The sequence below is a fragment of the Schistosoma haematobium genome, chromosome 4 (assembly GCF_000699445.3).
Source record: "Schistosoma haematobium chromosome 4, whole genome shotgun sequence".
In the NCBI taxonomy this organism is placed as follows: Eukaryota; Metazoa; Platyhelminthes; class Trematoda; order Strigeidida; family Schistosomatidae; genus Schistosoma; species Schistosoma haematobium.
The window spans coordinates 37,937,440-37,961,848 of NC_067199.1; the positions used below are offsets into that span (position 1 = coordinate 37,937,440).

The 24,409-nt window shown below is 35.0% G+C and overlaps 1 protein-coding gene across 2 annotated transcripts in view; it reads left to right on the forward strand.

Annotated features, from left to right (window-relative positions):
* Window positions 1–24,409, forward strand: part of MS3_00008008 (uncharacterized protein) — a 71,157-nt gene that overhangs the window by 1,910 nt on the left and 44,838 nt on the right. The window contains exon 3 of one of the 2 annotated variants that reach the window (XM_051216343.1): window positions 6,696–6,855. In XM_051216343.1, the coding sequence (XP_051066920.1) occupies window positions 6,696–6,855 (160 nt within the window). Of the gene's footprint in view, window positions 1–6,695; window positions 6,856–12,801; window positions 13,194–24,409 lie in introns of those variants that run through there. The other variant, XM_012937408.3, reaches the window with a different exon arrangement.

The window sequence follows — 24,409 nt, forward strand, 5'->3', positions numbered from 1 at the left end:
AAAACTCAATATCCAAAAATATTAGATAGGTAATATCCTGTAGTATTGATTAGCAAAGTGACTGAAAAATCATTCTACTGGTTACTTGTTTGTACATGCTTATTCGGTTTGTAATATTTTGATTCAATTTAGCATGTTTTCGTTAGGCATTTTCTTTGATTCCTGTTCTCAAGATTTACTTTAAATTATTTTCTATTGTTTGATTAATTAATTAGTTTTGTTTTCCATTATTTTTGAAAGAGATATAGAGTCATTGTGTGTGTCCATACAATATTATGAATTTTATACATCAAGTAATGTTTGCTAAGTAATGTAAAGCGGGCGTTCATGTTATTAATATGTTATTGTACAATTTACTAGATACATTTTGCAAAACATACGAATCAAAAAACGCTACTTTAGACATATTAGATTATCTGGAGCACTGTTACAGATAAATAAAAAACCTTCCTAATTAATTACTGATAACCACAAAACCTTACTATTTTGCCTACAAAAATTTTTAATTTGTCTCAGTTTGTACTTGGAGTTCCTAATTCCTAAAAATACCCAAATAATAATTCGTTTTTATCGTCTCAACCACTTGATGAAAAACATTTTGAAGGCTTGTTTGAAGTCCAAGATGCACTTGAGTAAATCATGAAATAAAATAAATGTTAGCTATACCTCATGTTAGTTAAGTTAATGACATTATTATTGCATAGAACTGTCACTCATTATTAAAGGGGAGCCAATCATATCTGGCCTTCAATAAAATGGAAATCAACCTTTTATAAAAACATTTAATACCAGTGAATTTTTTAATGGACGTCATCTGATAGCGTACATCAAGAGCCATATGTAAAACAACTGACAATGAGGGTGCTTGAAAGTAACTATAAGAGGTCACAGAAACCTCATTTATGTACAAAATCAATACCAGTTACCTGGGCTATTAGATACATGTATAGGAGCTTTCTAATGAGACGCAGTTATTTTGGGACTCATTTGTATCTTCAGCGGTTGCAAAATAATTAATATATGTTAAACATTAATAAATAACTGCCACAACGTATTTATGAATTTCTGGAGAAATGGTAATCACCAATCATACCAAATCCGTCAGAATCTCCAATCTTCTTAAACGATGCAGTTTTGGGACCAGATTAAAATATATTTTTTACTAACTTCGGGATATTAAAAATTCCCATAGTGTAAATTTGAATAACAAATAAGCTACCCATACTGCTTTCAATTAGATATGCCTCAGAGTTTATTTTACGTGTGCATGTGCAGAATATTAACCTTATCAAGCCAACAAATGACAAATTTGAAAAGTATTAAATAAGAAAAGAGTATGAACTGATAATAAGGTGACAGGTGTAGTAATAAATATGTAAATGATAAACAGCATGATAACATGAACTAATATATTGACATAGGAATCGGGTCATGGTTTAAAAAAGTAAACTTATTTAATTGATCATGAACTATGTAATAAGGAATGAGTAAATAGTCGGTATGAATATACAAATGTTGAAGAAGAGGGGTGTAGAAAAACCTTCAAACAAAGGGTTCAAAGGATTGGTAGGGTTGTTTATTGTTGGCTATCTGTCTATATAAAAAAACTGGACTTACAAACTTCTTTTGAATACAAAGAGCGGTTGTTAACCTGCAGCTTTGATTGTGTGCAGCAGGTTAGGTCGATCCTCATCAGGAAAATGGAATGGTATGCGAAAAATCACTGAATCCCCAGTTCTACTTACCATATGATCAATATCAACGAAGTGTAAGTTAGAGGACCTTCGCAACGATTTTGTCGGAACACTTCCAAACTTTAGACCTAATGATTCAGGAAAAAACAACTTATATTTCAAGCATGGATTTGACTCATTTTGCTTGACAAATCGTACATTATAAAATGTAAATTCCTAAAGTTAGTGCGTAATTCCTGCCCCCAAAAATATGTATAGTTTGTGTCTATATTGTACATCTCATTTTGAGGAATAAATGTTATCAATAAATATTTACTGATATATGTCAAATGTTGGAACTATCCGAGACTGGTTGTAATAATCATCATTATGTGATGTTTTGTCGAGTAATGAGTACTACACAACTGCAAGAGGTAAAATAGCCTGTTTTTGAAAATGGATTTTCAAAATTCCATCGCATTGGCTTACAAACAATTTACGGATAAATTTCTCGTTTGAAGAATGTTTCTGTTGTATCTAAGGGACACTAAATGGTTCCATGAATATTTAATTCTTTTCATCATGCTTCACTCTGTAAGATTCATTTAGTTGTCCTTGTCGTAGTTTTAACGTTTATGGTTTTGGAAGTTACTTTACATTTTTAAATTTCTATATTTACCTTCTTTATAATCATGGGAAAACTGACTGACGAGAAAATCATAAAATGTTTTAGATTCATGGAATGCGCTTGTGGACAGTAAGGCGAGACTCTAACTTACAGACGACCTTTGAACGAATTTTAAGTGACCTTGAGAAATATTCGCCAAACAGCAAACAGTATAGAGTAAAAATATATTATACAAAACCATGGAAAAAAAGCGGATACACTTATATGTGGTTCAAAAACTTGTCAAGGTTAGAAAGAGGTTCAGAGGTTCTAAAATCGCAATTCATGGAGTAGAGGAAATCATCCATACGGTTACAGAATAGTCGGCATCTGGAGCCATGATTAAGTCTCAAAAACTCTGTCAGCATCGACCACGTAGCTTCATTATTGTTTATGTGCGCTGCGGTTGTTGAGTGCACAAAATGCTACTTGTAGATAACGACACGATGCACATAACCAAGTCTATGTAGGAGTATGTACGCTCTCCAACCATCCGTATATATTTTAGAACCTGGCTGCAGCCAGTGTTACTGGTCCTTTTATTATCCAGTTCACGATGATTGTCGTAATTTGCCTTAGGAATTATATATGGGGTTTTCATCACGAACTGACATCATCTATAATGCCAGAAATTTATTTAGCCAAATGGATGAAAGGCCTTCGCGTTAAAATACGAGATCTCTTATCTTGATTCGTCCACAAATTATAGTCTCACCGTTTTATTTGTTATAGCCTCTCAATTATCACGTTTTGTACAAAATTCCGTGTGAACCGGTCGTACGTTAGCATTAAGCACTAAAGTTGGCTCCATAACCTTGAAATATCCAAACCGCTTCTGATTGGCTCGTCCATAAATTAGAGTCTCGCCTGCATTTAACCCGAATAATTATGGGTGTTGACTGTGCATACACACAATAATAAATAGGCTTACGACCTATTGCGATGCTAAATACTGGGATTTTTAAACCAGAACCAAGCGCCTATTGATATGTTTTCTTCCCTGTATACCACTTAGAACGAAGTGAGATGAATATATTGGAATTTACAGATCCAATATCTAAAGAAATGAAAAAATAATCATGATACCCAAACTAATGGTATACTTTCGCCATTAGAAATAACAAACAGAAACTGAGTGTTAAAAAATCATTTTGAAAATATTATTTGTGTATAATTCTAATTCCATTGTATGTTAACGAGAAATTGACTGCAATATTACACACCTAGAATTCCCGATTGTAACAAAATGTATACCATTGAGTAAAAGTTTTACGATTATCATGTTTTCAGTCAAAGTGTGCCTTGTTCTATCTGGGAGTGACGTTGTGGAACACCGAGTAAATCATTTGTAATGGTATTTCGACCTTGAGTAGTCACTCCTAAATGCAGTTGTGATATTGATTTTTGTTAATAATAATTATTCCATACCACATGTTCAATTGAATTAAAAATTTCTCAGTACAAAACATGCAAAGTTGCTACAAACTTCCCGTTTTATATACATTGATTGAGTGAGATCTTGAACTGATTGATGTTAGACCACCATTGAAAACCTGGAAGCACTGGATGACCGTTTTGTCCTGTTTTGGGACTCTTCAGCAGTGCGCATCCACGATCCCGCTCGTGGGATTCGAACCCAAGGCCTTCAGTCTCGCGCACAAACGCTTAACCTAGTTGACCTCTGAGCTGGCATCACGCAATTTCGTGGATTGATTGAGGCTAAACATTAACACCGTTAGATGCCGGCTCAGAAGCCAAGTAGGTCAAGCGTTCAAGCGCGAGCCTGAAGGCCCTGGGTTCTAATCCCGTGAGTGGGATCGTGGATGCGCACTGCTGAATAGGCCCGTAATAGACGAAACGGCCGTCCAGTGCTTCCGGGCTTTCAATGGTGTTCTAACATCAATCGGTTCAAGATCTCAACCAATAACTTAATAATCTCCACAACCCTATACTGATAATTACATACATTTATCATGTGAGTATTCGAAAACACGTATCTGTAAAGTTTTTAAACAGAGATTAGCTGCTATTCATACTCATACGTCATTGTTTACGATCAATTTCGTTTAGTATAAAATATTTTTCATCGCTGAATATTTCTGATACACAAATACCGTAGCAATCTCCTTTCATTTCTCCAGACGACAGAGAAAGGGATTTTCCATACTACTGCGATAAGACTTATAGACTTTGTCATTACTTAGGTTTATTTTAGGATGTAAACAATTTTTGGATCGCGTAAGTGCAAGTAGATCATAGACATAATTAATAAATCAAATTAGGTTTAAGTTGAGCAATAGATATACGTTCTAAAAAATGGATGGAGGAAATGACAACGCAGAAGTTCGAGTTTTTGTTAGCCATTATGAGAATGTAGAAATTTCAAAATACATAATAAAAAGTTATCATTTTTAAACAGTCAGTCGGTAACAACGTAGAGCTTTGTATGTACGTACATCAGTTCGAGTTGCCATACCACATTGGTACAGAGATATAATTGTCAATTCAAATTCCGTAGTGGTAGAGGTAGTAAAAGTATAAGCAGTGATCGGAAAGATTAGGGTTTGAAGATGTTATTCAAAGAGTATAATCCAGTGAAAGAGAATACAGGGACATGAAGAATTCAGAGGATTAGAATTTGGGAGAACACAAAGAGTGGACGCACCTGCGCCATTGCAGATGATTTTGAGCCATGTGATTCAAGGTCTCTAACCATCGGTTGCTATCATCTCGCGGATCCCAACCAGGTAGCCTAAACTTACCAAGATGGCTTAGTCCACTTGTCTGTGACTTGATGGATTTGTGCCATGTTTTGCTCTGGCCTCACCTAGCTTTTTCCATTCTACTCCTACACCATAAAACATTGCAGGTCGGGGTGGTTCGTTGTTGTGCCTACGTAACACGTGTCACAGCCATCTCAACTGATGAAGTTTCACCACTTCATCAATTGATTTGCCATCATTACCTAGTACCCGTTTCCGAACAACTGCGTTACTTACTCGATGGTACCATGATATACGAGCAATGTTTCGAAGACACCTATGATGGAATGCTAGTAACCTACGAATATCGTCTACTCTCACCGGCCATGTTTGATTGCCATAAAGTAGGACGGGACGAACAGCCCTGACAAACACCATTTGAGGTAATCAATTCTAATGACAGTTCGCCATAAGCTCTCACTTGACCATGTGTGTTCGAGTAGAGAGCCTTTATAAAGTTAATGTACTTCTTTGGCACTTCTTTCAGTGACAAACACTGCCACAGAACCTCACGATCAACATAGTCAAATGCCGCCTTAAGGTCGAGAAATACCACGATAGTGGGACGTCTGAATATGTTTCTATATTCTCTATTTATTCAGTGAAACGGGGACGAAATTGTATTTTGGTTCAAAGCACATTCTGGGATGCGTGGTTTATCGCTGCGTGCTTCGGTATCTAGTATGAGAATTCTCTGTAGTGTGAAATTCGACCTCAGCCGGAGATCGAACCAAGGACCTTCAGTTCTCGCAATGGACGGTTAACATCTAGGTTCACTGAGTTGGCATAAACTGGTACAATTTTGAATTTGATCATTTTGTGAAAACTGTCTTATTCTTGAAATTTCTGAAGTTCATCACCCACGACCTAGTGATTCTACGGGTCAGTCGTTCCGTTTAAAATCCGAAGGTCCTGAGTTCAATCTCCGTTCAGGCCTTTGGCACATACTGATGAATAGTCTAATACTAGAATGAAACAGCTGTCCAGTGTTCTCTGGATCAACTGGTACTCCAACAGTGGCAGATACAGTTTGCAAATATGACTAACCCCCACAAAATCCCTTCAACTAACCATATTAGATTAACCAGTTTGGTAGTAAGACGGATGTTAATCAATAATATTCAATGTATACCAATCTAAGTTTCTAATTTAACGATAGTTAAAAAAATGTTAACCACAGAATTTTGGGCGAATAAGGGAATTCTACAATGCACGTAGATATTAAATCCACGGTTTTTACTGAGACCGTAGATAATCATTATTGCGAAGTCCTAAACTGTGTCGAAATAGCCGCCAAGTATTCTTTGATTTTTAATGGTGTATTATCTTTTAAACTATTAGTGTTTTTGAATTGTCTCAATAGTTCTACAAAAGTGTAAAGTGAGAAATGTTATAACTACTACTAAGGTAAATGTTTGACAACTTTCATTTTAGTGGGTGACTTACTCATTTGTAGTATTGTCTTTACTCTTTAATTGAAAGTTTCAACGAAAAAAGTCAATAAAACTACATCTATTTCTTTTTTTCCCAGCATACTTTCAACTTCTATACTCATTGATTTGTTCACTCTTCAACTATTAATTTTTTTTATAGAGGATAAAATTCCTGCACTTCTTGAAGAAGCTGGTGATTGGATGAAATTACATTTATGTCAACCAGATTGTTATTTACGTTTAACAACAGATCGTTTAGAAGTTTTGGATTTTTACAGTCATAAACCTGTACACTGGTTTCCATATCTATTGATACGTAGGTAAGTCTATAAAACAAAATAAAAATGAAAAAAATTTTCTCTAAAATTATTTATCATTGTTCATGTTTCTTTTGGTCAAACATTCTTTATTCTTTTTTTCTTGGACACCTATTTAATTGTTGGAGATTTTGAGGTTGCACTTAAAATCAATATATGATTCCTTTCTGTTGTCTATTTTAAACAAATGGGTTTTTCTGTATATTATAGTAATTTCAACGGTTAAGATCATGAATCAATTGAAGCTAAACCACTATGGAAAACCTAGGAGCACTGGACGACCGTTTCGTCCTATTGTGGGATTCCTCAGCAGTGCAAATCCACGATCCCCAACTCCCGCGAAATTCGAACCCAGGACCTATCAGTCTCGCGTGCGAGCGCCTAACCACTAAACCACTGACGATTTCCATACTAGGACGAAAATGGCCGTCCAGTGCTTCCAGGTTTTCCATGGTGGTCTAGCTTCAACTGACTCATGATCTTAACCATTGATATTTTAAACAAACTCAGATAATACAAAATTTAAACTTATAACTAATTATTAATAAACCGCATTTAAAGAAATAACATTAATTAGTTACTCTCAAATCGTTTTTGGTGTGTGAAAGTTTCTAGAAGGTGAAGTTCTCTTAGAAATTATATTGATCAATATCATTTTTGTCTTATTATTGAAATATTATAAACAGATTTGTTTATTATCAGAAGGGATTTTGTAGAGATTTTAGTGATTTCAATAGTTGAAACCTGGAAGCACTGGACGGCCGTTTTCGTCCTAGTATGTAAATCGTCAGTGGTTTAGTGGTTAGGCGCTCGCACGCGAGACTGATAGGTCCTGGGTTCGAATCTCGCGTAAGGCGGGCGTGGTCTTGGATGAGCACTGCTGAGGAGCCCCATACTATGTCGAAACGGCCGTCCAATGCTTCTAGGTTTTCCATAGTGGTTTAGCTTCAATCGATTCATGAACTCAATTATTGAGATTTAATAGTAACTTAACATGATTTTCATAATAAATTTTCCTGTGTAATTGAGGATATTTTCGAATTTATATTTGGGTAATTAATGATAATATGTTTGTCACTGAATGGAGAAAAATGGGTCTTTGATTTTGTTAAATTATTTGATATTGTATATTCTGGCCACTGAGACAATTAATACGGTCCATTAAATTTATTGTCTAGCAAATATATAGAGATATGTATGTTTAGTCAATACATATTCTTCCAGTGTGTTCATAATAGCTATCCAGAATTGCGCTTACACTGATGTCATTGAAATATCATTCTAATCGTAATGAATATATTGGTGTGAGTGGTAAATCGTAATATTTGAGTTATTATTACTATATTAGCATAGGAAGTTTGTGGAGATTGTTGAATTCTACAGTTTTCACCACAAGATAACCTTCGTTAGACAACCAATGAAAGTCGAGAGTTAGTGGACAACTGTGTTTCTTCAGTGTCTAGCAATTCTAAGCAATGCGCACATTCACAATCATTCTTAGAATCAAACCTAGCAGCCAGCGATTAATCTTTGAACCAGTGAGTTAATATTTCTAACCATATTATGTATAAGACATACATTACTTACCGACTAGATCGGAAGATGATTTCGCAATATTGCCAAATCATTAGTCTGGTAGTTAACTGTTCAATTCTGGTTCAGAAGATTCTAGGTTCGGTTTCTAGACGGGTCGTAGATGTGTACTACTGAGGATAATTCTACTAGAATGAAACAATTGTCTATTACTTTTTGGGTTACACTGATTCCCTAACGGAATACATCTTTTGACACAAATCCGGTGTTCATCTTGCTGTGCTAATACGATAAGGCAACTTGGACCAATGCATATATGTGCCTGGTCCTACATTGTAGCCGACTGACTAAATCGTAAATTACTTCAGTCAATTTATTTTCAAATGTGAAACATTTTCCAGATTCTACGTAGAATTAATCAGTAAAATGAATTCGTTTCAGGTTTCTCATATGACATTGTTTTTTACCAAATAATTTCATCATGCTGTGTAGATGCAGTTTTTCTTGTTACACTCTCTTATATAATCACTGAAATATATAAAACCGATTTAGTCTTGTTAAACAATTTTCCTAGAAAAAGATCATAGTCTTATTCAAAAGGTGACTGTTAATTTGTTGATACAATTTATTTTATTAAAATTGACTTCACAGACATCAAGTATGGGGAGTGAAGTAGTCGAACGCGTCAATAACTTCACTTATCTTGGAAGTCTGAAGAAATCTCAGCACGGATTCATAGAGCTCGTTTGGTTTTTGTCAAATTACGTCACCTATGGCAAAGGTGAGATATCCGATTATTAATTAAAGGACGAGTATACTATGCGGCAGTTCGCCCTGTCCTAATTTACGGCTGCGAAACGTGGCCATTAGGAGTAGAAGATACTTATAAGTTATTAGTATTTGACTACAGATATCTTAGAAATATTGCTGGCATCTCCTGGGATCACCGGGTGAATAATAGTGAGATCAGACGCATGTTATTGGGGAATGATGGTAAATCAGTCGATGAGGTTGTAAATCTTCATCGACTAAGATGGTTGGGCCATGTGTTACGTATGCCTGAACACCGTTTACCATGACGCATAATGCTGACTAGTGTTGGAGATGATTGGAAGAAAGTTAGGGGCGACCAAACCAAAACGTGGCATCAGTGTTTGAAGTCACCAACTTCTGATCTGAGCCATGTTGGTAGAAGCAGACTACTTGGTTGGGGTCTGTGTGATTGTCGTAACCAATGGTTTGAGACTCTGGGTGACATTGCTCAGAATCGATCATAATGGCGTCGGTGTATACACTCTTTGTCTTTCCCTAAACTATGAGATTCAAAGTGCTTTATACCTTTCTTTCTGTATTATATCCTTATATACAATCTTTCTTTTATACATTACCACCATTGAAGTAACTCCTATGAATTTGGTGTTCATCTCGCTGTGCTAATGAAGTGTGGCAACTTGGACAGATACATATATGTTCCTGGTCCTACGTTGTAACTGACTGACTGACTCAAAGACATCAACCATCAGCTCATATTTGTAGAGTACTATGTATCTAGACTTATTAAATAAATCTTAATATTTTCTTTTTCCAAGAATAGTGGTTAAGATAACTAATCGTTGTGGAACACCGAGTAAATCATTTGTAATGGTATTTCGACCTTGAGTAGTCACTCCTAAATGCAGTTGTGATATTGATTTTTGTTAATAATAATTATTCCATACCACATGTTCAATTGAATTAAAAATTTCTCAGTACAAAACATGCAAAGTTGCTACAAACTTCCCGTTTTATATACATTGATTGAGTGAGATCTTGAACTGATTGATGTTAGACCACCATTGAAAACCTGGAAGCACTGGATGACCGTTTTGTCCTGTTTTGGGACTCTTCAGCAGTGCGCATCCACGATCCCGCTCGTGGGATTCGAACCCAAGGCCTTCAGTCTCGCGCACAAACGCTTAACCTAGTTGACCTCTGAGCTGGCATCACGCAATTTCGTGGATTGATTGAGGCTAAACATTAACACCGTTAGATGCCGGCTCAGAAGCCAAGTAGGTCAAGCGTTCAAGCGCGAGCCTGAAGGCCCTGGGTTCTAATCCCGTGAGTGGGATCGTGGATGCGCACTGCTGAATAGGCCCGTAATAGACGAAACGGCCGTCCAGTGCTTCCGGGCTTTCAATGGTGTTCTAACATCAATCGGTTCAAGATCTCAACCAATAACTTAATAATCTCCACAACCCTATACTGATAATTACATACATTTATCATGTGAGTATTCGAAAACACGTATCTGTAAAGTTTTTAAACAGAGATTAGCTGCTATTCATACTCATACGTCATTGTTTACGATCAATTTCGTTTAGTATAAAATATTTTTCATCGCTGAATATTTCTGATACACAAATACCGTAGCAATCTCCTTTCATTTCTCCAGACGACAGAGAAAGGGATTTTCCATACTACTGCGATAAGACTTATAGACTTTGTCATTACTTAGGTTTATTTTAGGATGTAAACAATTTTTGGATCGCGTAAGTGCAAGTAGATCATAGACATAATTAATAAATCAAATTAGGTTTAAGTTGAGCAATAGATATACGTTCTAAAAAATGGATGGAGGAAATGACAACGCAGAAGTTCGAGTTTTTTGTTAGCCATTATGAGAATGTAGAAATTTCAAAATACATAATAAAAAGTTATCATTTTTAAACAGTCAGTCGGTAACAACGTAGAGCTTTGTATGTACGTACATCAGTTCGAGTTGCCATACCACATTGGTACAGAGATATAATTGTCAATTCAAATTCCGTAGTGGTAGAGGTAGTAAAAGTATAAGCAGTGATCGGAAAGATTAGGGTTTGAAGATGTTATTCAAAGAGTATAATCCAGTGAAAGAGAATACAGGGACATGAAGAATTCAGAGGATTAGAATTTGGGAGAACACAAAGAGTGGACGCACCTGCGCCATTGCAGATGATTTTGAGCCATGTGATTCAAGGTCTCTAACCATCGGTTGCTATCATCTCGCGGATCCCAACCAGGTAGCCTACACTTACCAAGATGGCTTAGTCCACTTGTCTGTGACTTGATGGATTTGTGCCATGTTTTGCTCTGGCCTCACCTAGCTTTTTCCATTCTACTCCTACACCATAAAACATTGCAGGTCGGGGTGGTTCGTTGTTGTGCCTACGTAACACGTGTCACAGCCATCTCAACTGATGAAGTTTCACCACTTCATCAATTGATTTGCCATCATTACCTAGTACCCGTTTTCGAACAACTGCGTTACTTACTCGATGGTACCATGATATACTAGCATTGTTTCGAAGACACCTATGATGGAATGCTAGTAACCTACGAATATCGTCTACTCTCACCGGCCATGTTTGATTGCCATAAAGTAGGACGGGACGAACAGCCCTGACAAACACCATTTGAGGTAATCAATTCTAATGACAGTTCGCCATAAGCTCTCACTTGACCATGTGTGTTCGAGTAGAGAGCCTTTATAAAGTTAATGTACTTCTTTGGCACTTCTTTCAGTGACAAACACTGCCACAGAACCTCACGATCAACATAGTCAAATGCCGCCTTAAGGTCGAGAAATACCACGATAGTGGGACGTCTGAATATGTTTCTATATTCTCTATTTATTCAGTGAAACGGGGACGAAATTGTATTTTGGTTCAAAGCACATTCTGGGATGCGTGGTTTATCGCTGCGTGCTTCGGTATCTAGTATGAGAATTCTCTGTAGTGTGAAATTCGACCTCAGCCGGAGATCGAACCAAGGACCTTCAGTTCTCGCAATGGACGGTTAACATCTAGGTTCACTGAGTTGGCATAAACTGGTACAATTTTGAATTTGATCATTTTGTGAAAACTGTCTTATTCTTGAAATTTCTGAAGTTCATCACCCACGACCTAGTGATTCTACGGGTCAGTCGTTCCGTTTAAAATCCGAAGGTCCTGAGTTCAATCTCCGTTCAGGCCTTTGGCACATACTGATGAATAGTCTAATACTAGAATGAAACAGCTGTCCAGTGTTCTCTGGATCAACTGGTACTCCAACAGTGGCAGATACAGTTTGCAAATATGACTAACCCCCACAAAATCCCTTCAACTAACCATATTAGATTAACCAGTTTGGTAGTAAGACGGATGTTAATCAATAATATTCAATGTATACCAATCTAAGTTTCTAATTTAACGATAGTTAAAAAAATGTTAACCACAGAATTTTGGGCGAATAAGGGAATCCTACAATGCACGTAGATATTAAATCCACGGTTTTTTTACTGAGACCGTAGATAATCATTATTGCGAAGTCCTAAACTGTGTCGAAATAGCCGCCAAGTATTCTTTGATTTTTAATGGTGTATTATCTTTTAAACTATTAGTGTTTTTGAATTGTCTCAATAGTTCTACAAAAGTGTAAAGTGAGAAATGTTATAACTACTACTAAGGTAAATGTTTGACAACTTTCATTTTAGTGGGTGACTTACTCATTTGTAGTATTGTCTTTACTCTTTAATTGAAAGTTTCAACGAAAAAAGTCAATAAAACTACATCTATTTCTTTTTTTCCCAGCATACTTTCAACTTCTATACTCATTGATTTGTTCACTCTTCAACTATTAATTTTTTTTATAGAGGATAAAATTCCTGCACTTCTTGAAGAAGCTGGTGATTGGATGAAATTACATTTATGTCAACCAGATTGTTATTTACGTTTAACAACAGATCGTTTAGAAGTTTTGGATTTTTACAGTCATAAACCTGTACACTGGTTTCCATATCTATTGATACGTAGGTAAGTCTATAAAACAAAATAAAAAATGAAAAAATTTTCTCTAAAATTATTTATCATTGTTCATGTTTCTTTTGGTCAAACATTCTTTATTCTTTTTTTCTTGGACACCTATTTAATTGTTGGAGATTTTGAGGTTGCACTTAAAATCAATATATGATTCCTTTCTGTTGTCTATTTTAAACAAATGGGTTTTTCTGTATATTATAGTAATTTCAACGGTTAAGATCATGAATCAATTGAAGCTAAACCACTATGGAAAACCTAGGAGCACTGGACGACCGTTTCGTCCTATTGTGGGATTCCTCAGCAGTGCAAATCCACGATCCCCAACTCCCGCGAAATTCGAACCCAGGACCTATCAGTCTCGCGTGCGAGCGCCTAACCACTAAACCACTGACGATTTCCATACTAGGACGAAAATGGCCGTCCAGTGCTTCCAGGTTTTCCATGGTGGTCTAGCTTCAACTGACTCATGATCTTAACCATTGATATTTTAAACAAACTCAGATAATACAAAATTTAAACTTATAACTAATTATTAATAAACCGCATTTAAAGAAATAACATTAATTAGTTACTCTCAAATCGTTTTTGGTGTGTGAAAGTTTCTAGAAGGTGAAGTTCTCTTAGAAATTATATTGATCAATATCATTTTTGTCTTATTATTGAAATATTATAAACAGATTTGTTTATTATCAGAAGGGATTTTGTAGAGATTTTAGTGATTTCAATAGTTGAAACCTGGAAGCACTGGACGGCCGTTTTCGTCCTAGTATGTAAATCGTCAGTGGTTTAGTGGTTAGGCGCTCGCACGCGAGACTGATAGGTCCTGGGTTCGAATCTCGCGTAAGGCGGGCGTGGTCTTGGATGAGCACTGCTGAGGAGCCCCATACTATGTCGAAACGGCCGTCCAATGCTTCTAGGTTTTCCATAGTGGTTTAGCTTCAATCGATTCATGAACTCAATTATTGAGATTTAATAGTAACTTAACATGATTTTCATAATAAATTTTCCTGTGTAATTGAGGATATTTTCGAATTTATATTTGGGTAATTAATGATAATATGTTTGTCACTGAATGGAGAAAAATGGGTCTTTGATTTTGTTAAATTATTTGATATTGTATATTCTGGCCACTGAGACAATTAATACGGTCCATTAAATTTATTGTCTAGCAAATATATAGAGATATGTATGTTTAGTCAATACATATTCTTCCAGTGTGTTCATAATAGCTATCCAGAATTGCGCTTACACTGATGTCATTGAAATATCATTCTAATCGTAATGAATATATTGGTGTGAGTGGTAAATCGTAATATTTGAGTTATTATTACTATATTAGCATAGGAAGTTTGTGGAGATTGTTGAATTCTACAGTTTTCACCACAAGATAACCTTCGTTAGACAACCAATGAAAGTCGAGAGTTAGTGGACAACTGTGTTTCTTCAGTGTCTAGCAATTCTAAGCAATGCGCACATTCACAATCATTCTTAGAATCAAACCTAGCAGCCAGCGATTAATCTTTGAACCAGTGAGTTAATATTTCTAACCATATTATGTATAAGACATACATTACTTACCGACTAGATCGGAAGATGATTTCGCAATATTGCCAAATCATTAGTCTGGTAGTTAACTGTTCAATTCTGGTTCAGAAGATTCTAGGTTCGGTTTCTAGACGGGTCGTAGATGTGTACTACTGAGGATAATTCTACTAGAATGAAACAATTGTCTATTACTTTTTGGGTTACACTGATTCCCTAACGGAATACATCTTTTGACACAAATCCGGTGTTCATCTTGCTGTGCTAATACGATAAGGCAACTTGGACCAATGCATATATGTGCCTGGTCCTACATTGTAGCCGACTGACTAAATCGTAAATTACTTCAGTCAATTTATTTTCAAATGTGAAACATTTTCCAGATTCTACGTAGAATTAATCAGTAAAATGAATTCGTTTCAGGTTTCTCATATGACATTGTTTTTTACCAAATAATTTCATCATGCTGTGTAGATGCAGTTTTTCTTGTTACACTCTCTTATATAATCACTGAAATATATAAAACCGATTTAGTCTTGTTAAACAATTTTCCTAGAAAAAGATCATAGTCTTATTCAAAAGGTGACTGTTAATTTGTTGATACAATTTATTTTATTAAAATTGACTTCACAGACATCAAGTATGGGGAGTGAAGTAGTCGAACGCGTCAATAACTTCACTTATCTTGGAAGTCTGAAGAAATCTCAGCACGGATTCATAGAGCTCGTTTGGTTTTTGTCAAATTACGTCACCTATGGCAAAGGTGAGATATCCGATTATTAATTAAAGGACGAGTATACTATGCGGCAGTTCGCCCTGTCCTAATTTACGGCTGCGAAACGTGGCCATTAGGAGTAGAAGATACTTATAAGTTATTAGTATTTGACTACAGATATCTTAGAAATATTGCTGGCATCTCCTGGGATCACCGGGTGAATAATAGTGAGATCAGACGCATGTTATTGGGGAATGATGGTAAATCAGTCGATGAGGTTGTAAATCTTCATCGACTAAGATGGTTGGGCCATGTGTTACGTATGCCTGAACACCGTTTACCATGACGCATAATGCTGACTAGTGTTGGAGATGATTGGAAGAAAGTTAGGGGCGACCAAACCAAAACGTGGCATCAGTGTTTGAAGTCACCAACTTCTGATCTGAGCCATGTTGGTAGAAGCAGACTACTTGGTTGGGGTCTGTGTGATTGTCGTAACCAATGGTTTGAGACTCTGGGTGACATTGCTCAGAATCGATCATAATGGCGTCGGTGTATACACTCTTTGTCTTTCCCTAAACTATGAGATTCAAAGTGCTTTATACCTTTCTTTCTGTATTATATCCTTATATACAATCTTTCTTTTATACATTACCACCATTGAAGTAACTCCTATGAATTTGGTGTTCATCTCGCTGTGCTAATGAAGTGTGGCAACTTGGACAGATACATATATGTTCCTGGTCCTACGTTGTAACTGACTGACTGACTCAAAGACATCAACCATCAGCTCATATTTGTAGAGTACTATGTATCTAGACTTATTAAATAAATCTTAATATTTTCTTTTTCCAAGAATAGTGGTTAAGATAACTAATCTTAGTCCGAATTAGTAAATATCTTCATTCCTAATACATAAATAAATGAAAGCTATAATTATATACAAAAGTCATTTCATTCACAGTCGAATTCACTTATGAGTACAAGTAAAGGTGATATTCAACAGAAACTTATTCAATGAAATCAATTTAACATCTGTTATAATCTTAATAATCATTTTCTTATGAAACCAACATTTTAATCTTGAAGAAATACTTCATATTCTCATCACAATCCTATATTTCAATAGAGTTTAACCGATTTAGACTGGAAAATTAACATTGGAATAATAAGACAGTCACATAAATGTATCTATCAGAGTCTTGCTTCGGTTCGGGCACCCAGGCAGTACCACAGCCTACACACAAATCAAGTGTTATGTATGACGCATATGTATTCGGTGCCCCATTGTACCAATATTTATGTGTTCAAATAAACAAATAAATAAAATTCTATCAGAGTATAAAATTTTTATGTGTTGAGACCACTGGCTAATTTCATATTTCCAATCACCAGTCGGAATCCTTATTCTAATTAGGTCTATTTAGCGTCCACTATTGCCTAGACTGTCAAGTCTCCACAAATCGACCAATCACACACCTGACCAATAGCACTGAGCCGACAACTAAGCTTCATTTATTCGCAATCTCTTCTTTATCCCTTGCATTAAGTCCAGAAGTTGCAACCGGCTTCTACAATATTTATATTTTAAATAGATATAGTTTATATACTGACACTCTTTCGTCTATAACATTTGAACTGAAAATTCATTGAATTCATGTAATCAAACATATGATTAAATTCATCTTACTATTGATGGTGACTGAACTTCAGAGGCTTTTTTGTTAGTTGATCAATCCATGTAGGTTTTTTGTAAATAAATCTTATATTACAGGGTTGTAAAGATTGTTGAATTTGAATTGAGACCAAAATTGAAAACCTGGAGGCACTGGATGGCCTTTTCGTCCCAATAAGGGACTCTTCAACAGTGCGCATCTACGATTCCGAGCTCGGGACCCGAATCAGGGACCGAATGTGGAATCTCTGTCATTTTAGCATCCATAAAGTAAATGTTTAGTTGTCATATCAAACCGTACATTTTTTCATTGGGCGACAGCTATTGAAGGTCTTTAGATTGTTACTCAAGTCACATTTATTATCACAAATAAAAGTGTCATCTGTGTACCTTTTCTAAAGGTGGAATTTGTCGATACTTGTTTTATTTTTCTGTTTTCATTGCCTTTCCGGTAACATTTCGTTTGGATTTCAATATTTTATCTTATTATGACTATAGCTTTGAAACATGATCCATGAAAGCAGAAAATATACATACGGTGTAGGTTTTCGCTTACTAATCGTGAAATAACGGAGTGAGCAATAGTGAGGTTAGAAATAGAGTACTAGATGAAGATGAAAAATCTGTCAGTAAGGTTGTAAATCTTCATTGGCTGAGGTGGTTAAAAATTGTGTTATGCATCCCCAACCATCACCTACCTTGATAGACAGTGTTAGCTAGTATAATAGTAAGTTAGGAGAAAACTAGGAGAGATCAAACCAAAGCATGGGATCAGTCTGTGAGATTGTTGACCATTGTTCTAAGCCATGTCATTAGGTGAAAACTATCCAGTTAAAGCTCACGTGATTATTGTGATCAGAGGTTAGAGACATTGAGTGAGAGGTCTCAGATGTAGTTACAAATGGACAGATACATTCACTATTTATTTTTCATATGATCTTCCGTCCAATTATTCGTACATCATCTGTGTTCATCCTATCTTTTCGAATCATATTCTCGCTTTTTTGTCCTTCATTGTGATGACTACATTATTTCGATGCCTTCACTACTCATTTATCTTGTTAATTTCATATTATCGGGTCTATATAATACGATGACTTGGGCTAATGCATATATATGTCCAAGGCTCTACAATGATGATAACTTACTGATTTAGAAATTCTAAAATCAATGCAAATGAACCCTTTTGTATATATGTGTGTATGTGTATGTGTGTGTATGTGTAAGAGAGAGTGTGTGTGTACACATGTATACAAGAATACATACTTTCATTGTATTTGTTAACTACTGAAATGAATAAGACTTTATTACACAGATACCAAAATTACAAAAATGCAAACTAATTAGAATGGACATATTATTCAATATCCATGTTCTTATTATCTATGGAAATTATTTCTTTAATAATAATACAATAATGAGTTCTTATTAAAGTATTTTTTACTTATGCAATCTTATTACTATCAATCTATCTGCACACTATTCAAAGTCTACTCAACTTTATACTATATAATATTATAATAAGGTTGAATAGCTTATCAACTAATTTCATAATGTTGTTATATTCCTTTCATGTCAATGCTTAGTTAGTTGAGCACAAAAATGATTGGTTGTTTACATGTGTGTGTGTGTATATGTGTTTGTGTGTATGTCAACGCGTAGATATCGCATGCGCTTTTCTGTCAACTTACATATTATATTGATCTCTTTTTATCGGTAGGTAGGTAGGTAGGTAGATAGGTAGTCAGGTGAGTAAGGTAGATAGGTACCTGTATCCAATACTCTCCACTTGCAAGAAATCTAATTATTATCGATTCAGTATTTTCTACAAAAGTATATTTACTGTTCATGCATAGAACTCAATTTATACTACATTCCTGATAAATGATAATATTAATCATGTCAATACAGATAGTATTGTTCGCTTTACATAAAATTGTATGTATGTACTACTAAAATGCAATTTTTAATTTAGAACATGAAGTAACCAGAACAAACATGATACTTTTTTATAATTTTGTCCTAAAAAGAGATGTAAGCTGCTGGCTAAATTGCATTGTGTTGAATCATTCTTCACTTTATATATCTATCTCATCTTTAGTTCACATTAGATCACAATTACATCATTTTTGTAGTTTTGTAGGAAAAAAAACCCATTAAGATTATTGTTTAACACTAAAAGTTTTATTGGTAAGCACCTTAGATTAATAAATTTTACTCGTAAACAACCAGTTAGGTCAAGAAGTAATATGCTGCTGGATGCTGAAATTGACAAAACATAACTGAATTACAACGATTACATAGTTGTAAATATCTCAGTCCCACAGATCATTAATCTCTGTCCGAATAGTTCACTGATAACGTCTTAGGCAGTAAAGCTGAGTTTAAGTTAAGTCGGTTTAAATTTCACTGGGAAGAATCGCTAACCTTAAGATTGAAGGTACGCCTTGCTGGAGAGTGTTAATTTATACAAAATCCAGGTCAACCTTCGAACATAGTCTGTGAGATATCGAGTCACCCAGAATGATGCCTACATTGCAACTTGATGACTAATCGGTGACTAATTAGTTGTCAGTATCATTGACGATTGAACAGTTCCATGACAATTGTTGTCAGACAATTAAATCCATTAAGGAGAGGACTGTCATTTCAAATCCATATTAAATAAAGAATAAATAAGCCGTTGAATAATGGATGAAATTTTTGGTACCTAGAAACAACTAGCATTCAGTCCACACCAATCATTCAGTACTATGTTAAATGTGATATGTTTGTTGTTAACCAAAGCGGACTTGGAGGAAGACAATCCTCATACGGTGTTTGAGTAACTAATGCAGTTAGATAAGAATTCAAATAGTTCATTATCTATGGTATGAATGTTTACCGTTTTTTAACTTGCTCCATTACTTATCCTATTCAAATAAAATTTTCACAATCATTATTTCACTTATGTATGAAACAATTCTTTTGATCACCAGCTATTTCAAGGATAAAGCTGTCACGTTTTATTGAGATCACTAACCAACCAGGTCAAACAACTATTGAAAACCTGTAAGCAATGAACTTCCTATTCACGATATGTATATTCTCAGCAGTGCACATCTACAACCCTGCTGCAGATCGAGCCGAAGACCTTCAGGTTTCACGATGAGAAATTAAATTAGACTACTGAACCGGCACCCAGTTATTTATATGACTAAATCCAACCAGTTTGTTGCATCGCTCAGTTAAATATATAAATCACTGGCCTTTGGTTGAATGTCTAAAGATTAAACTCTCATTACAAGATCATGAAGGGATTAGACCAACAAAATAATCGAATTCAGAATAGAACTTCTTGGATTTTTGCGCAAAATTCATTCATCCATATTGCTAAATTGCATTTTGGCATTACAACTAACGTCAGTTCATGATATAAACCTTACTTAAGTTTCTAATATTAAATTCTAATTCTAAATCCCATTACTGATTCCTCATAGAAATTTATAACCCTCTTTTGATTCTAGTAAGTAGGTGAATTGTCTCAAGGTCACTTTGGCACCTATCAAAGGTCATCCGTAAATTATAGTCTCACCCTTGAAGGTCCTGGATTTGATCTTGGGTAGAGTCAATGGTTGCCTTACCTTGATTGGTTATATCAATAACATTCAACATTATCCGCAACCTCCATAGTATTGCGTTTATTTAAGTTTTACTTAAGATAACATTAACTCGAATGAAAACCAACGTATTCTGTGATTATTTATCTCCTAGAGTGGAATACATACCACCTATCCTTCTTCAGTAACTGTCTTTGATTTGTGGTATATTTGATAGATTAAAATTATACAATGCAAGTTAATATATTATTTTTATCCCTTAACTACTGCATGCATCAATGTACCATTTTAATGAAACTACAGAAAAATCTTAATTATTCAGATTGGAACTTGTTAAAAATTTGTAAATTTATCCACTGTTTGACTTGTTTACATCCATATAAACGTTTTTCACTATGATTCAAAGGTGATAAAATTACAGATTGGTATATATATATATATATATATATATCTGTTGCAGAAGCTGGTCGGCAGCCTATGCTCCATTGGGAGTAACAGGCGTAAGTAAGTAAGCTGTTGCGGATACTAGATCCCCAGAACCCATTTAGTAAGTGTTTATTTTTGTGATTTTATTTTGGAAATTGAAATTTCCTTTTTCGCGTCAAAAGCGCCCATTTTCACCTTCATATCATATTTCACTCTTGACAGGACTTTAAATGTCATTGATTCGTTGTCTCTTTGAATATGCTATTTGGTGACATTTTTATGCTGTATGTATACGCTTGAGTTGTGCTTTTGTCTGCTTGTGGAATACACTTTTCCTCTTCTTACCCGGAATTGTGATACATCGGTATAGTTAGCTTATCTGGTCATTGTGTCACTGAGTTTTCGTTCCGTACTCAGGCTTAAGTGATCTCGTAATATACATAAATCGGGAGACATATAAAGACCATTTTTTACTAAATGTAATTCAGGTGATATCAATCATCTCTACCATTTATTTCAAGGAGAAAATAGTATGTTACCGAGACGTTTTCAAGTGACATATAATTTCACTAGAGTACTATTACTATCCTTATTATTATTATTATTATTAATTATATCAATAATGTACTTCACTTATTCAACTGTACTCGTATATCATAATACGAAACACATTTCGCTTTTACGTATCATCATCAATAGTTTCTGATTCCACGTATTTATTCAAATTGATCACTCTCTTTTTTATTGTCAAATATTTAATTATGAATAATTAGATATTGTCTATGTTGTATTTATAATCCTGGTTTTTATGTTTAATAAATCGATCTGAATAGACAGTCTTAGTGTAGAGAACTATCTGTATACAGACAATAAGGAGCACGTGTTTCAATGCTAACAAAGAAATAATAATAGATTGGTGCCATAAGTAATCGATAATAATGAAATATCATATCTGTAAACTACTTATTTATACTCAAGCGTATGTATTTGACGTAAGTCTTTTTTAAAAAAAAAACAAATGATAATAGAATAATGATAATAAAACATATTAGATGGAGTAAATAAAGTGTGTTTTTGATTGAGATCATGAATTGATCGATGCCAGACCACCATTAGAAATCTGGAAGCACTGAACAGCCATTTCATCCTAGTGTGGGCATCCACGATTCAGTATATGGGATTAGAAACCAGGACCTTCGGTTTCGCGTGCAAACGTTTAACCTCTAGACCACTAAGCTGGCATTCAACAATGTTAATGTCTAATTTTAACCAATCCACGAAATTGCTCGACCATCTTTCATTATCTGAGGTAGATACCTGACTCTACCTGACATGAATTAGGTCATGTATAAATATATGAGTAAGTTTATACATGAAATTGGCAAAATTCTTGTGATATTTTTATTAAAATAATATAAATTCATTAGAAGTCTCAGCCTTATTCTACGCTTATCTCTATGTTACATGGAGTGAAACTATAATTTATGGACGACCTTTGAGCGATGCCAAAATGACCTTGGGAAATTTCACCAATCTACTTAAAATTAAAGAGATTACAATCGGGGTTTAGAGTTAGGAGTTAAGGTTAGGAATTAGTGTTAGAGTTTTCATGATGAATTAACATCAGCTTTAAATGTCAAAATGCCATTTAGTCATATGAATGAATGAATGAACTTTGCATTGAAATCCAAGACTCTTGATCTTAAGTCTGATTGGTTCGTATATAAATTATTGTCCTGCCGATTTCTTAGTTTATATGTTAATAAAATAGTCAAGCAGTTCATAGATTTATAGTTTTAATTCATGGTTATTTCAAAGAATTTTTTCTTCATTCAGTAAGATGAAAATCTGTGTAAATCAATAGTGTTTTTCAAGAAAACTGTTAGTATTTAGGCGTTTTGAATAGTTTAACAGTTTCTTCAAGGCTTTAATTGTCTTATTACTGTGGCACTATCGCCATGTAACATCATTAGTAGGAATGCAAATTTATTCACATAATTGATTTCTTTGAGAATATTTCTTAAGCCTATGAACAAGTTTATAGAAAATTTATCGCCGATAATAAAACCTTAATAAATTCTTTTTTTGATTGAGATCATGAACTGATTGATGTTAGACCACCATTAAAAACCTCAACAGTGCGCATCCACGATCCCGCTCGTGGGACTCGAACCCAGGGCCTTCGGTCTCGCGCGCGAACGCCCAACCTACTGGACCACTGAGCCGGAAACCGATGGTGTTAATGTCTAACCTCAACCAATCCACGAAGTTGCGTGACCATCTTCCATTGTACTGAGGTAGACACCTGTTTCTACCCGACACGGATTAGCTCCACTGGTCACAGCTTAATAAATCCGTTGAAGTGTCATTGAGGTGAAGTTATAGGGATCACAACTGTTGTCATCATTATCGATAGGAAAAAGTCATACATAAAGATTATAATCTATTTTTAGCATTCTTGCATCACTCACTGAACTACCTTTTATTCAGTGAACCAAGTAAATTGAAATAAAAACTTATTGATTCGTATTTTATATGAAATTTCTATTTAAAAAATGAGTATTTGATACGCTTGACATTGTTGAAATAAAATGTTGGTTGGAGGTAATCAACATGAAACGCTGTCTAGGTTTTGTGCTACTTACTACTCGTCAGCAAAGGTGTGCCTTTAATATTAAGGGAATTGATACTCCCTGACGGATTCGACTCTCTGACTTCACAGTCAGAGACGTTACCACTAAGCTATCGAGGACACAACTGACATCCTGTAGGACTGAGATGTATTTACAATTGATTGATCACTGGGTGGTGATCAGTCAGGCTCTTCTTAGTGCAGATCGAATCCTACCTCAAACCACCATGTTATCTCAACATAGTGCATGCAATGTCAAGTCACCTAGACTGATGGCCACATTGCAACTTGGTCGATAGGATTTGATATGCACTAAGAAGGACCTGACATATATAACATTATTCACCACTCAGTGATCAATCAATTGTAAACTTAACATTGTCATTTTTACTCTATGATGATGAAAGAATTTTCACGATGAACATTATACATTCTGACTACTATACAATAAGATTTCTGTCCCTTATCTGTTATAAATAATACAAGTCACACATTTTCGAATTTCGCTCAAAAATTTGAAAGTTGTTTTCTTGATTCTGATTGGCTCATCCCTATAAACTACCTTTTATCAAACTGCATTGAGTTTCATTCTTACTTGTTACAATTTAAATCAATTTAAGA